General features: G+C 35.9%; 1 protein-coding gene across 1 annotated transcript; it reads left to right on the plus strand.

Annotated features, from left to right (window-relative positions):
- The first annotated feature begins 358 nt into the window (after positions 1–358).
- Positions 359–7,269, plus strand: alx1 (ALX homeobox 1). The gene is made up of 4 exons (XM_086028656.1): positions 359–634; positions 788–1,044; positions 4,045–4,173; positions 5,943–7,269. The coding sequence occupies exons 1-4, from the start codon at positions 433–435 to the stop codon at positions 6,276–6,278; spliced, it is 924 nt and encodes a 307-aa protein (XP_085884782.1). The 5' UTR covers positions 359–432; the 3' UTR covers positions 6,279–7,269.
- Positions 7,270–16,196: the final 8,927 nt, after the last annotated feature.

Below are 16,196 nucleotides of genomic sequence, written 5' to 3' on the forward strand. Positions count from 1 at the left end.
CAATTTGTCCAATTAGTGGTGAGATAAGTACGTATCAAATTAGACCTGTATACTGTACACACACACTGACTGCGGAAATCATATCTTGTCTGTTTTATATTTAATTAACGATAACTGGAGCATACGATTGTTGTTGTACCATCAACATAATACATTTAAAAAATAACACAACAAGTAATTTGTAGTTTGCACACGTCATGCAAAACAAGTGTATAGAGTGGTACTGTAGAAACTTCAGAAGAAATCCTAGCTTTTGTTACATTTTGTGGTTCGGTTCGGTGTGGACTGGGCCGTCGGAGGGAGGAGTTCTGAGGGAGCTCGAATTGAGAGGGAGTGTGGTTGTTGTTGATGTCTGTGTGGTGGTGGTGGTGGGGCGAGGGGGGTTGTCGTGGAAGACTTTTTGGGGGTCTATAAAGTTGCGCCGCCGCTGTGATGACCGCTGCACTCACAATGATGATGATGGACTTCATGGAAGACAAATTCGGCCTGAAGAACCAGGCCATGAAGGCCGCGGACTACTTCATGGAGCCGGCTATCGAGAGTCTGGACGGCGGCGTCTACTTCGCCAAGTCTCCCCCGAAATGCGCGCAGGCCTTCGGCGAACACCGCGCCTCGCCTCGCTCGGACCAGCACGGTAAATTCACTTATTAAGTAATGTATATATTTTTTAATCGTTATTTTTTATTTTGTTTAAAAGTGCCTTAATTGTTACAAACATAACTACTAAATAGGCTAATTTGTTTGGGGGAGTATGTATTGAAAATAAAAAATCGTCGCTGACTCCCAGGCGGCTACGGCGCGGCCAAAGCGGAGGAGCTGGCCGGCTCGGCGGCGTCATGTTGCCGCGGCGACGAGGCGGACGAGGCGGCGGCCGACAAGGGCGACGACAAGGTGACGAGCAGCAAGAAGCGGCGCCACCGGACCACCTTCAGCAGCGCGCAGCTCGACGAGCTGGAGAAGGTCTTCCAGAAGACGCACTACCCGGACGTGTACGTGCGCGAGCAGCTGGCCACCAGGACTGAGCTGACCGAGGCCAGGGTGCAGGTACGCACGCCCGTACGCTACGGTGTTTATAACGCTTAAGTGTAATTCAAAACAAATTATTCTTCTCCGAACATGGCAAAAGAAATCCAAGTTAACGTACCCAACTTCAATTGTATAATCAATTTCTTTTATTTATTGTAATTTTTAGTGTCCCCATGTTGTGTAATTCAAAACACAAGGGGTCAAGCTTCTCCAAATATGCCCCTCAAAAAATAGCTAATTTGACCTTTTTTCCCCTAAATGTGCAACTTTGAATTATTTAACTTTATTATGATGATTGTTATTATTTATGTTTACATCTTTGACATATAGTATTGTCAATTTTTTCCCCAAATACCTAAACAAATGACAATTTTAGCTACATATTTTTCAATGTGTTTTCAATTAGTTACTTTCTTACTTTGTTTGACGTGTAACTCAAAACAAATGTAGTCAAGCCTTGCACACTTTTCAAAAGAAATTGTAATTTTAGCTATTTATTCTTAGTGTCTTTTCAAATAGTTCATTTCTTTAGTTGTTGTTTTTTTTTCAAAAAAAAAAAAATTGTGATTATTTTTTGTTTGTTTGATATGTGACTCAGAACAAATGTAGTCAGGCTTGTCCTAAATTTCCAAAAGAAATCATAATTTTTCCCCTACACGTTTTTCAGTGTCTTTTGAATTATTTTCATTTGTGATGTGTAATTCAAAACAAATCTAGTCAAGCTTTGCCAAAAACAAGTTTTTTTAATACATATTTTTTATAAAATGTCTTTCAAATAGCCACGTCATAATAAAGGGATTATTCGTATTGTTTTCAGAGTGATTCAATACAAATGTACCCAAACTTTTCTGAACATGCCAAAAGTAATTGTAGTTTTACCAACACATTTATGTCTGCATCTTAAATGATATAAAACAGTGTAATTAAAAACAAATGTAGCAAAGCTTCTCCAAACATTCGGGGAAAAAAAATGTAAATTTAGCCACATAGTTTTCATTGTGTTGTCAGTTAAAGTGTAACTTTTCTTTTTTATTATAAAGATTAGTCAATTTCTATTATTATTATTGTTAATATTGGTACGTTTATATAATTCAAAACAGATGCAGTTAAGGAATCTTAATTTTTTTTTAGCTGCATGTGTAGCTAGGTCTCAATTATATGGTCAATTTCTATTGTTTATGGTAATATTACTGAAGATATAGTTGTTTCGCAATTCAAAACATGAGGAAGTCATTGTTTCCCCCCCACATGAAGCTTAATATTATCATTCTTATGTTTGACCTGTAATTTAAAACAAAATGAAGTTCCTCCAAATGCCCCAAAGAAGTCATAACTCTATTTACATATTTCTGAGTGCCTCAAGATGTCGGAAAATGTTTCTGTTTTTTAGTATCATTGCTATTATTGTTATTGGCACGATTGTCTTATATTGAGCCAAGAGTGTCAAGCTCCTCTAACCATTTAGTAGAAATTGTGCCACATGTGTTTGTTTTTCTTAGTTTCTCAGTGTCAACAACGTAATTCTTCATTTTTTCAAAAAGATTATTGTTATTATTTTCAGCGTACATAACCTCAAAATCTTACAAACAAATGTAAAGTATTGTCAAGACTTGATGTCATTTCTGAAATGGGCAAACGGTTACAGTATGGCACATTATGATAATGATGATGATTTAGAATGTATTTTCATGATTGACCTGCTTATAAAAACAAAAGAAAAATCATGGAGTCACTTTATACTCTTAAGAAATTTAGCTCTGCATTTTTGAGTGACATTTGTCATTGAAGTGGTTGATTGTGACCTGGTATGTTTTTGATACGGCATTTTGGGATGATTGCTGCGATTGGAATTGGAACCCAAAAAGAGTATCATGAAACACTTTCAAATGTTTCGATTTTTTTTTTTTTAAATTATCTTAGATTATTTAGGACTTTCTTAAGTTGCTAAGAATGCAATTATAAATTTGCTAATCACATGACCTGCATTTGACTAAATAAATGGACAAACCTTACCAAACATTCCGGGAAAAAAAGTATAGCTATAGCATCACATGTTCAAAAGAAAATCATTACTTGACCTACATATTGGAGTGTTTTAAGTTTTCAAATTGTTAATTTTTTCACATGAACTTTTTAAATGATTTTTGTTATCTGTTGGTATGACCTGTACTATAAATGTTAAAAAAGAACCTTTCCACACATTCCGAATTGTAACTTTAGTTATTTCACAACAAATAGCGTCTCACAGAGTTTATGTTCACAGTGAAATTGTTAATTTATTGTTTTGTTTTGAATTCAAATCCCCAAAAATGAATTGTCAAACATCCAGCCAAAAATTTTACCTCAATTTGGAACATTTTCAAGATTATTTTCATGATTATTATATTGAAGTGTGTATATGACCTGCAATTTTATTTCATGAACCTCAAAAGTTCAAAACATAAGCTTATAGGTATTTCCGAGTGTCTTAAATTGTTAGTTACTTCTAATTCTTATCAGTTGTTCTTAACAATCATTTAAAAAAAATACAATTAGTGTTTGAGCTGTAGTTAAAAAAAGAAATAATCGAACAAACATCCCAAACAAATTGTAACTTTACATCTTTTGTAAAACACTTGAAAACTTTAAGCCAATGTCTCAAGTTGTCAGTTTAATATATATATTTTTTTTATTTAAAAAAATGAAGAATTAAGTTAAATGTCTAAAAAAAAAAAAAAAATCTAAACTTTATGTAATTTTTCAGTTCATTTTTTGATTAATACTACTGCTATGTTTTTCCTGTAATTCTAAACAGAATTATCCTCAAACGTTGAAAAGAAATATGTACCATACGTATTCCGGAGTCCCTTAAATGTTCAAATTGTAGTTGTTAACAATTACTTGTTTTTCTTAAATGTTTTTTCTTTTTTATTGTTTGCATGTTTGACCTTAATTTAAAAATGAACAATGTGTCAACAAATACTTATTTTTTATTCTGGTTATTAATATTATTGTTGCACATATGTATGTGTGTGTCAGGTGTGGTTCCAGAACAGAAGAGCCAAGTGGAGGAAGCGCGAACGTTACGGGCAAATCCAACAAGCTAAAAATCACTTTGCCTCCGCCTACGACTTGTCTGTGCTGCCTCGCACTGACAGTTACGCGCAGGTACGCACACCCAACTCTGACATTTTTAATACACCAAAAATAAATACATCCACCGCATATTATGAAGCAACTGTCAAAAAGACTGACCACCAATTAGAGACATCACAGCAAACTGAAAAAATCACATTTAGATACGTTTAAAGAAAAGTTTAAGCAGTCAAAAAGACATGATGCTGATGTACGTATTTCATTTATTGACTTGATTTTTCTTCTCAATAATTATTCGGTTAACCTATTCTCAAACAAAACAGCAACACAAAATTAAAAATGTTACATGTGACTTTTAAAACATGAGGATTTTGGCGGTCAAGAAAGTTATGGCAACATTCACAAAAATGTTTTTGCTACAAACGTTTGTTGTAATTTGGTGGATTTTATTTTTTAAATGAATTTTAAAAACCTGATTTTTATATTAACCAGAAAGAAAATAGACTAATACATTTGAAATACTTTTATATTTTTATGTTCTCTTTTTCCTGTCCAAATACTGTGAAAAAGTACTTTCAATATCAATCAAAATAATTGATTATTCCTTTTTCCATAATCAAGATGAGCATCAGATGGTTGATTTTTTTTTGTTGTTTTTTTGTTTGTCTTTGAGTTGGGAGTCAAAATTTGAGTTACAAATGAACATCTTGGGGGAGGTGGGTGGAGATGGTTACAGCCTCAAGAAAATAATGCAGATTTTTAAAATGTTAATGATTTTGCCTTATATGACTACTTTTGCAAATTGATACGCATGCAAGTTGGTACACATTTACGATTGAAGAAAGTCACGATTGAACTTCATTAATATAACTCGTACAACAGGAGTTGGTTTTTATTCAAATCACCTATTTTGGACCCCAAAAACAGGAAACCAGCTTTTTGTGAAAATATATAATTTATACACAACAATGACTTTGATGCCAATCAATCATTTTTGCCCTATTGATGTCTCAAACATCAGAACATCTTTTTCTTCTGTAAAATACCAACAGCAACAATGAAAATATGCTTTTGATGGTGAAATAATGTATTTACAAGTAATCACCATTTGATCAACTTTACAAACTATTTGTATGCTATTTATTTGTAGTAGTAGTAGTATTTAGTAGTGTGTGCATGCATGCGTGTCATGTATGTATGTACATTATATCATCGCTTCTACTTCGAAATTGAAATAATCTTCATCTTTTCTCTCTTTTGTGACACTCTTTGTTGTAGATTTAATATGACAAAGACTTTGATCTTAAATTCCCAAATATCTGCCATGCTCATGAGCTTCCGCATTGTGTTAGTATGCATGATCTCATCCAAAAGAGACAAAATGCTGCCATCTGCTGGCCGTAGTTCATGTTTGTTTTTGTTTTTTTTACTTTCCCGGCTTAATAATCAAACCTAATTGGCCGAGACTGTTCTCCGTCCGTACCCATAAAAAAAAAAAAAAAAAAAAAAAAACGTAGTTGGTAGAATTGATGTGGATGGCGCTTGGAATTAAACATCTTAAAGCACGCTCAGGGAAGGCAGAAGAATATAAATGTCACAAGCAACACGGTGCATCCAGGGTGGGTTCACAGCGCAGGAATTTGCTAATGCACACGGTGCCATTCGGCACATTAATCGTTTTACTTCACTTGTTACGTTTTTACGATCGTGAGAAGCCAAAATCGAAATCACGATTAAATTTAGAAAAAATTACCCAGCCAAAATTTTAACTCAAGGTACCACTGTATGAAATGATGAACCTAATTTTGTCTTCCACTCCTGACTCCTTCTTGTCCTAATAGATTCCGAACAACTTGTGGTCGGGCGCCCCTCCGGCCGGTCCTGTGGTGTCCCCCTGCATGCTGCCCCGAGGTTCGCCCCCCTGCGTGGCCTCCTACTCCCCACGCTCGGCCTCCTCCGCTGCTGGTGATCACGGTCACGGCTACTTCCCCAACCAGCAAAACCAGTTTGGCCACGTCTCCCTCAACAACTTCTGCGGCGACCCGCTTCTCTCGCCGGCCGCCAACGGCCACCACGCCTTTGAGACCAAGCCCGAGTTCGAGAGGCGCTCGTCCAGCATCGCTGTGCTGCGCATGAAGGCCAAGGAGCACGCTGCCAACATCTCCTGGGCCATGTGATCCCGCGTCTTGAAACCAAAGACACTTGGAGCCGCTTGAAACCAAAGAGACACTTTTGAGGCTCAAGAGTAAGGCGGACTCCAGTTAATGCACTGAAAACACCCTGGTGCCATCTCCTGGGGTCTCCATGTGTCTTCGGACTCGTGGTCACAAACACCAAACAAACTTGAACCCACTTCTAGAGCCAAAAATCACTTTCGAAGCTCGGGAGTGAGGTGGACTCAATGCACATGAAGGCAAATAAAAACAACGCTTGGGCTCACAAAATGCACTCTCATATTTTAATGGTCACATGTTGACCCATTTCTAGAGCCAAAGAAACTTTTACCCACTTTTAGTTCAATGCTCAAGATTGAGGCGGATTCCAGTTAACGCACATGAAGGAAATATGAAAAACACGCCGACAGTGTTTGGAGGCACAGCTGAACATTCTGAACAACTCATTCTCTTCTACAACCTAGCAAATGCTAACCCGCTTCCACAGCCAAAGAAACTTTGCCCGCTTCTTGAGCCAAAGAGTGATGTGGACCCAACTTTAACACACACAAAGGAAATATAACCAATGCTTAGGTTCACAAAATGCGTTTTTATGGTCACATGCTGACTCACTTCTCGAGACAAAGAAACTTTAATCTGCTTCTAGAGCCCGGCCAAAAAAACAACACTTTTTAGGCTCAGGAGTGAGGTGGATTCCATGCACATGAAAGCAAAAACTCAACACTTGGGCGCACAAAATGTACCCCCATGTTTTCATGGTCACATTACTGACCAACTTCTGGAGCCCAAGAAAGTCTGTCCTTTTGATTTTTGAGGCTCTGGAGTGAGGTAAACTCCAGATAATGCATATGAATGCAATAAAACAGCATGTTGTGATCCCACGTTTGGTTGTTTGAAGATAAATGTATGTTTTCGCGGTTACATGCAGAACTGCTTCTAGAACCAAAGAAACTTTGACCCACTTCCAGAGCAATAAAACAGACTCGGGAGTGAAGTGGATTCCAGTTTTTGCACATGAACTCAATCACAACCACGCACGTTGTGATACCACGTTTGGACCCGTAGGACACGCCCCCTCGTGTTTTCAGGGTCTCATGTTGACCTGCTAGAGTTGAAGTAACCTTGACCCACTTCTAGGACCAAAAGAATCACTTTGAGGCTCTGGAGTGATGCAGACTCCAGTCAACACACATGAAGGCAAAAAAAATTAAAAACAATAATAATCCACTGCCATGTGCTTGGAGGCAGGTGCGATGTGATACTGATACCATGGTTGGATATAATGACCCATTTTCTCGAAACAAAGAAACACTTTTGAGGCTCTGGAGTGATGTGGACTCAAAACACATGAATGAAATAAAAGATGAAGCTCGTGATTGGAGGCAGATGCGACCATAGTTTGGACTCACAGAGTGCGCCGTGTGTCCTTCTGGAAACAAACAAACATGGTTTCACTTCTGAAACAATAACAAAACATGTTTCCTGTTTCTGTAAAAATATACTGGCCATCCTCTCAAACCAAATCGTTAACTTGCTTCTGCTACAAAAAAAAATACTGCCCTTTTTAAGGGCAACCCCCATCCCCTCCTAAAAAATACACCAAAAAACCACGGACCCACTTCGGGAACAACAAAAAAATAGAATACAAAACTGTGACCATTTATAGAACAGAAAAATACTCACTTCTGGAACCCTGCACCAGCATCCAAATAATCACCCACTTCTGGAACCAAACAAATTCAGACCTGGTTCTAGAACAAAAAGAAAAAAAACAGTACCCTGCTTCTAGAACCCCCCCAAAACACTTCTGGAACCAAAAACAGTGGCCTTCTCCTGGGACCAAACTGACACTAATTCAGGATTAAAAAAAACAACAAAAAATAACACTGCTCTGCTTCTTGAACCAAACAAAAACATTGATCCTCTTCTGGAAACAAAAAACACTGACCCATTTCAACAACAACAACAACAACAACAAATCACACTAACCAACTTCTGGGACCAAAAAAACAAACAAAAAACCACTGACCCACTTCTGGAACCGTTTAAATACTGAAGTGAAAAACCCCACAACACTGCTCTCCTTCTGGAACCAAAAGAAGCACAAACTCACTTCTGGAACCCAAAAATGGTGCCCCACTTCTGGACCCAAACACATGCTTTGTAGAACCCAGTTAAGGGCAGCTTGGAAAAAAAGTCCTTATGATCCACAAGGACGGATGAGAACCACTACATTTTTGCTCTTCCTCTAGGTCCGAAGTTGAGCTAACTAGCATAGCAACGAGAATGACTTTGTGGCAACTTTTTCTGCTTTTTGGCAGGCCTTGCCCAAGTGTGCCGGCTCGGTTCTGTGTCAGTCCCTACTCAGAACTCTGAATGTATGATGTTAATATTCATGTGCCAAAGTGAAATAAACCCCAATGACTTCAGCCCAAATGTGTGTGATTGTTACCGAAGCCACGAGGGGTTGCAAGTAAACGAAAAAATGTGAACTCATCAGTACACTTTTTGTCCACTAGATAGCAGCAGAGCAGTGCCTGTTGTTCGGTTTAGTGCTGGTTTTTAAAGTTGACACAAAAATACTTACCGTAGCTATCCATGTACCACCGTCAGACCAACCTTAAAAATCAGCACACCAGTGGGCCTACATTTTCATCAAAAACGAGGATGAGGCTTTGTTCCTAAAATATATATTTTATGTAATTGTGACAAACTATAATATTATATAATTTGTACATGGTCAATGTGCTTGGATAAAGCTAACATGTTTTTTAAATTATGAGTCAATTACGATTATTGCATAAGTTAATTAAGATTGATTAAAAGTTTAAATACCAACATAGGCTTTAGCAGTCATTCTTTCGCATGGCACTAGAAGGAGCCAGTGTGTCACTTGTAATATGCGGGCTCCCTTGTGATACCATCACTGTACATGACTAGATACTGTACTACTGTACATATTTTTTTTAGGATAAAGATCACGTTCACTGTGCATCAATAAATTAAGATGATCATATGTTATGTTTTGAACACCATTAGCCTTGCAGTAGACGCTTACAGTTTCCGCTTTGGTGTGACTGCGACTTTCTGCAACACAGATGAGGTCATCGTCATCGCAATTTTTTTTTCTCTCCAATAACATATTGTTGTTGTAATATTAAGATTTGATTAGAAATGAGTTTTCTGTAAAAATACGTCTTTTCCCTTAAAAAAAATGCTTTTTTGTCCCTTCAAATTCAGTATTAAATTTAATGATTCAGTTATGACATTACTTTTATACAATTTTACATTTACGTTTGTGAAACATTCCTTTTTTTTCTATAAAATGACTTTTTTACTCTATTACAAATGTATTTTTCAAAAAAAGAATAAATGGCATAAATAGTGAAGTAAAATATCCCTGAAAATACACTTGTTTTCTTAAAAAAAAATCCATAATGGTATTACTTTTTTCTACACAATATAACTTTTTCCAAATAACACACGCACACACATGCAAACAAAAAATACTTTTTTTTTTTTTCTTTTATACTTTTAGAAATAGTCTTTTCTCAAAAGACCATTGTATTGTACACTGGACTAACACACACTAGATATTATTCTGTATGTTTATAATATATTAGAATATTTTACTACATTGCAAATTATAAATGAAATTCCAGTCTTACTAAAAGAGAGATGCTTCTTTTCGTGTGATGAACTGAATGTGAGGACAAAAGCGGAATTTGTTTCCCTCTGCTGGTGACGCAACCCAGCAGCAGTGAGAAACCTGAAACATTTTCATTCATTCCTCATTACTGTAAGATTATATTAACTTTTCTACTTTCATCCCATACACACTGATGTACAGTTTAATGTTACTCCATGAATGTGTCATTACCTCAAATACGAGGGCACTAATTGAGCTAACGTACTGAAATAAATGCCCGTGGTTGCGTCCTGTGTAATTTAAATGATCATGAAAATAAAGACAGAACCTGATATGTTTGAAATTAAAGTACATTTAAATTAGCTCATACGTACAGAATACATGAAATAGTAAACGTATAATACAATGTATCATACAATAAAGTCCAATGCACATATGGACAAAATTGTTGGTCCGCCTCTTTTAATGAAAGAAAAGTAATAAGGAATAAAAAAATCTAATGAAAATTATCCAATGAAAATCAGACATTGATTATGAATCGTGGTTCGACAGAATTATTAATACTTGACTTTTTTCCCAACATCAGGTTTTTTAGATATTTTTCCTTTTTTTTTTTTTTACCTATAAAAGCTTGAAAAATGTTGTAATTTATTGGTGTGACGTTTCAGAAAAAAAAATCCACCTGTTGATTAATTCATAGATATTACAAAACATTACATATTCGATTATTATTGTTATTAAAACCTGATGTGCTAGAGGAAAAAACGAGGGCGGACTTGGAATCAGTGTAAAAAATGAATCTAGAAAAGTTTACTTGCATCTCTGCTTAAAAAAATGTAGTTAAAAATTAGTTGACCGTTATAATTTGACCACAGGGACATGTTAAACCAAGGTGTGCATCACAAGTGTCTTCAAACTTGTAATAAGTCAGTTGACCTATTTAAAGGGTGACAAGTAGTCAGTCAAACATGGACCAGGGGAAAGGGAGTCTGCATAAAGTACCCTTAATTATGACCCTTATTTATTTATTTATTTATTTGAATAATACTGTTGACCCACAATTCAAAAGCAACGTCTGAATTTCATTGGTTCATTTTTATTTGTTATTACTTTTGTATCTACTTTCCTTCCCAGGAGCTGACTAACGTCCACGTGCGGCGCCCACGTGTGCCTTCTCGTGATGAGCAATAATGAATGGCGACTGGTCCTGTTGCACGGCCTTGCATCATCGTCACCATCGTCATCATCATCGAGATACACACAATATGTGGCCATAGGAGAAGAGCATGGACCTCTGGAGACTAAACGCACCAGATGAGACCCGGCAAGACAGCAATTGGTGACACGCGCACACACGCACACACGCACGCACCAAAATATAAAGTATGAAATATTTCCTGTGTGTGTGGGTTGTACACAACAATATGTAATATGTGCAGCACATATTTGTTTCATAGTGACAAGACACAGAAAAAAATCATCTTATAGAAAAAACAAACTTCTTTCAAAATTTGCATTAAAAAAAAAATTATTTTGGAGAGTTTTATGTATTTTTTTTTATAAAAATGTTTCATTTACTTAGAATTTTTTTCAATTGCTTTTTTTTTTAAGTATTGTATTTTTAGATATTTAATAATATTTTTAATATTTTTTGTTTATGTAATTATTAAAAAATTTTTTTTGAAGTATTTCAACATTTTCCCCTGGACAAAAATCCAAATTTATGGAGAAAAAAAAGTCACATTTAAAATTCGAGAAAAAACAAACAACAATATACTTTTTCTGAAGAAAATTTGAGAATAGAGAACTTATAAGAGTAAAGCTTCATTTGGTTTCAGAATTCCTCTATTTTTTTTAATTCAGTATACAGGTATATTGTTTAGAAGATACCATATGCTGTATTTTTTTTATTTTATTATTTATTTATTTTATTTTTTTTTGTTATTTTGAAAATATCCGTAAAGTTCAGTTAAGTTATTTTAATCGTAAATTCTTTGACCTTCATTCTTCTAATTGGCCACTCTAATTGCACTTGGTGTGTTCAAGTCATTCTCAAGCCTTTTACACCATGTACCACCTCAAAGATCCTGAAAGTAGCGTAGTAGGTGTAAGTGTTCATGAAAATAATATGACCGCAAGTCACTGTAACATACTGTTTGAACTTCAATACTGCATCTAAGCATAGGAAAATTGTCCTAAAAAGTTACAACTGTACTTGCACAGTGATTTATTTATTTATTTAATTATTTTAACGTACTGCCGTAGCGTGCCCGACTACCACTAGTGGTTCCTGTACCACACTTTGAGAATCACAGGTCTATTCTATTGCATTGCGTTCAGGTTGTCAGTAACTTGTTCATTTGTTTGAGGTGGTTTGTTGGGTTTTTAGTCTTTCTCCTGCCTGACGTTGTTGTGTGAAGAAAATAGAGATGAAGATGATGATGAAGATGACTCATCAAAAGTTGCTTTTGCACAACAAATCCAACACGAACGCAACCAAACAGAAAGTAATCCGTGTTTCATGCCGTAAATAATTTGCTCCAAGCGATTATCGACCTTGCGTCTTTGCTTCTTATGCAATATACAGTTTTCAAAATCATGTTTGTAATGGAAATTCAACTTTGGATTCATTTGTAAGTTAAATGAACTAAATGTGCTCCACTAAATTGAGCAAAAATAAATCAAAAAAACATCAAGCATCGTTAAAACAGATTGTATGCTTTATTAAAATGAATTAATTTACTACTCAGTATTATTATTATTATTATTAGGGTAGAGCATCTCGCCACTAAAAGACGATTCAGTATCCGTACAATACACGGGGTACGATGCAATTCAAGAACGGTACATTTTCAAGTGGAACAATTCGATTTGGTTCGATTCAATGGCATTATGATTTGTGTTTGATATGTTGCGGCCGTAGCTTTTGTCATCTTTATTAATATGCAAAAACAATGAAAAGCTCTCCAAAACGCAAAACTATTCAAGTAAATGAAATTCCAGGACACAATCATCAGCAACAGCAAACCAATTTGAACCAATTCAAACCTGGTGTGCATCTGTAAAATAAAAGATGATTTGATACGTGACGTGCGGTGATTCATGGATGGTCAATTTTAGGTCAAGGTAGCAAGTCGATTCACACACAAAAAGAAGCCGGTGCCATGACGCACGCTTTGCTTTAGCAACACACCATCTCTGCCAATCATACATAAACTCTATATACATGCACTCTATATACATAGATAGTACTTATATCAATACATATATACTATGCATGCACGTATGTATTTATACATACATATATAACATATATACGTATATAACGTGTGTGTACATTATACGTTATATACGTAAACATAATATAAAGTGTACATATATAAATTGTATACTGTATATATATATATATATAATATAAAGTATACATATATAAATTGTATACTGTATATATATGTATATATATATATATATATATTTACAGTATACAATTTATATATGTATACTTTATATATAAAACTATGCATGCATGTATGTATTTATACATACATATATAACATATATACGTATGACGTATGTGTATACGTTATATACGTAAACATAATATAAAGTGTACATATATATATGTCTATATGTACTATCTATGTATATAGAGTGCATGTATATAGAGTTTATGTATGATTGGCAGAGCAGGTGTGTTGTTAAAACAAAGCGTGCGTCATGGCACCGGCCTCTTTTTCCAGAGTGTCTGTGAAAGCACTTACCAAGCCGTGGAGGCGACTTAAGGGTCGCTGGATGATAACCTCGTCCGTCACAACACAACCCACTCGGACGAATGCCACCTCAATATCTATTTTATTATCATTGATGTAAAAGGACATTTAAGTCCTGAAATGTGGAGGATCCTTTTTTTAATTTCATTTTCTCCGACGTTTTGATTTAACCTTTGAATCTCGCGTCGCCACTATTATCGTGCCACTTCCTCATCCAAATCAAAATCAATAGAAATCTTCATGTCATTTCACTCCCATTATCTTGAGAATCAATTGAGTTATTATTACAAAGTTATGATGCGGCTTCAACATTTTTCCACCTGCAGCATGAAAAGGCTTAATTGCATTGTCTGAACCTTGAACTCATCTTGTAGTGATTTCTTTATCTGAATGTCAGGAATGTTGCATTCAATGACTGACGTTACGATGAGAGAATTAAAAAAAAAAGGCCTGCCAGCAAATTATGATGACTACGATTTCAATTCTGTCCAAAAAAAAAAAAAAACGCACACAAATTGTCCCTGTGTTGATCTACATGAAACATTCATAACGCACTAATAGCGTGTCTTAGTGGCGCGTAGTGTATGGAGAGGTGTCATCATAGGATGGATGAGCAAGCGAGCGGTCCCCGCAACGCAATTATGCCTCGCTCAGATAAGGTTAATGCCCCCGCACAGCGCTCGCTAAAGGTCAAACCTATTCATCGCCTCCTCTCAAAATGCGACGCGCTCGGCCAAATGTGCTAACCTGCTAACCCGCTAACCTGCCTCTGATGGCATTTTCATGCCACTTGAGCGACCAATCGCTTGGGTTACAAAAAAAATTTAAAAATCCAAATCAGTCCAGTGACTGATCAGTTTGCTTGAAAGAATTTATTCAGCAACACTCTTTTTTGGGGGGGGTCTAAATGTGCCCAAACATTGACCGACGACCAGTCCGTCGTTTGTGTGTTTTGTCACCGTGTACGCATTACTACAAAAAGCATGACCTTGTTTTGCTGTATTTGCAAATTTTGCCACCATAAACTTGACGTGACGTCGTCGCTGAAATGTAACAGAATTTATCAGCATGTAAATTTTCCCCAAGAAAAGAGAGATTGCCAAAAGTAAAAAAAAGTTGTACCACTGTTGTCAATAAGATCACAGCTGAAGCATGTCAAACAGACAAAAATGGTCCGTACTGCTTTTGTGCTTTTGCCTCGGGTGTACCCGATGTTGCGGCCACATAGCTAACAAGACGAGGGTCTGGAGGACGGACCCCTGTGGGATTCCGCGCAGACAAGCTGATGTTTTTTCTCCTCCAAGCATCATCATTATCATCTTCACCATTCACTTTCATAATAATTATCATGTCTCTGTGAGGGAGTTAGATGTGTGTGCGCGTGCGTGCGAGTGTGTGCGTGCGAGCGCTGGCAGACACGGACCTCATCACACGGCACAGATGCGCACCTTATGTAAAGTGCTGGTCTTAATTGTGGCTAATTGGCAAAACAGCAAAAGAAAACACTCAGCCTCATTAAGGACTCACAGGCCGCTAATTCAAATATGTACATATTGAAAGCAAATATTGACTTATTACCGGTATATGTAGGTAAATTGGGGCCATCATAAAAGCTTTATTAACGTGCAGACAATGTCTTAAGTCAAATTTTAATATTTTTTACTGCCATACAAGTGTAAAAATGTATGTGTGTGTGTGTGTGTGTATATATATAATTCAAATTAAATAAATGAATATTTTTTCCCTTATTGTACTCATTTCAGTCAGTTTACACGTTGCCATTTATTGTAACATTCTTATCAGTCGTACAAGTGTAAAAAGAGTGAAACCACTGTTAATAGCAATAATTCAAATTTATTCAAAATTTTGATTTACACGTAATTCTATTTAATTTGGGATTGATTCTCCTCATTTTAATCCTTCAAGGGAAAACTGATTTTACACTCTTTACAGTACGTCTTCACTGCCGGACAAGTGAAAAAAAAAGGTGTACTATTCTTCTTTTAAAATAAGGGTCATAAAAAGCTAAAGAAAAAAGCAGACAGTATGGTTGTTTACCGTGGATCAAATGAATATTGGACTCAATGATTTCAAATGTGGTCTGAAGCGTATTCTGTTACATTGCTGATTAGCCCATTAAATGAAAGCAACACCAACTAAAGGAATGAATATCCACATTGCTTCTTTCATTTGCTGTCCTCATTATTTTACACAATTAAATTGATTGGATTTGCTCTTCTCATATAAACTTGCACAAAGACAAAAAAAAAACTTTACTCAGGGGCAGGGCAACATCTTGAAAAGAAAAAGGCAACAGAAAATATGTATTTTTATAGGAGGAAAATATTTTTAAAGGAAGTCATTTATAGAAAAATATGACACAAGAAAAAATAAAATTGCGGGGTTTTTTTAGACAATTAATCCAACAAATTAAAAGACAATACTTTTTAAAGATTAAAGTAAATACCTTACTAGAATAAAATTAATTTTACTGGAATAAAT

This window comes from Filicampus tigris, chromosome 4 (assembly GCF_054856515.1).
Source record: "Filicampus tigris isolate MCC_2025a chromosome 4, RoL_Ftig_1.0, whole genome shotgun sequence".
Taxonomy (NCBI): Eukaryota; Metazoa; Chordata; class Actinopteri; order Syngnathiformes; family Syngnathidae; genus Filicampus; species Filicampus tigris.

Bases quoted from the DNA above. Each gene is read 5' to 3' on its own strand.
- alx1 (XM_086028656.1), top strand. From the start codon at position 433: ATGACCGCTGCACTCACAATGATGATGATGGACTTCATGGAAGACAAA. The intron at 635-787 runs GTAAATTCACTT...GCTGACTCCCAG, and splicing joins GCCTCGCTCGGACCAGCACG to GCGGCTACGGCGCGGCCAAA. The intron at 1,045-4,044 runs GTACGCACGCCC...TGTGTGTGTCAG, and splicing joins TGACCGAGGCCAGGGTGCAG to GTGTGGTTCCAGAACAGAAG.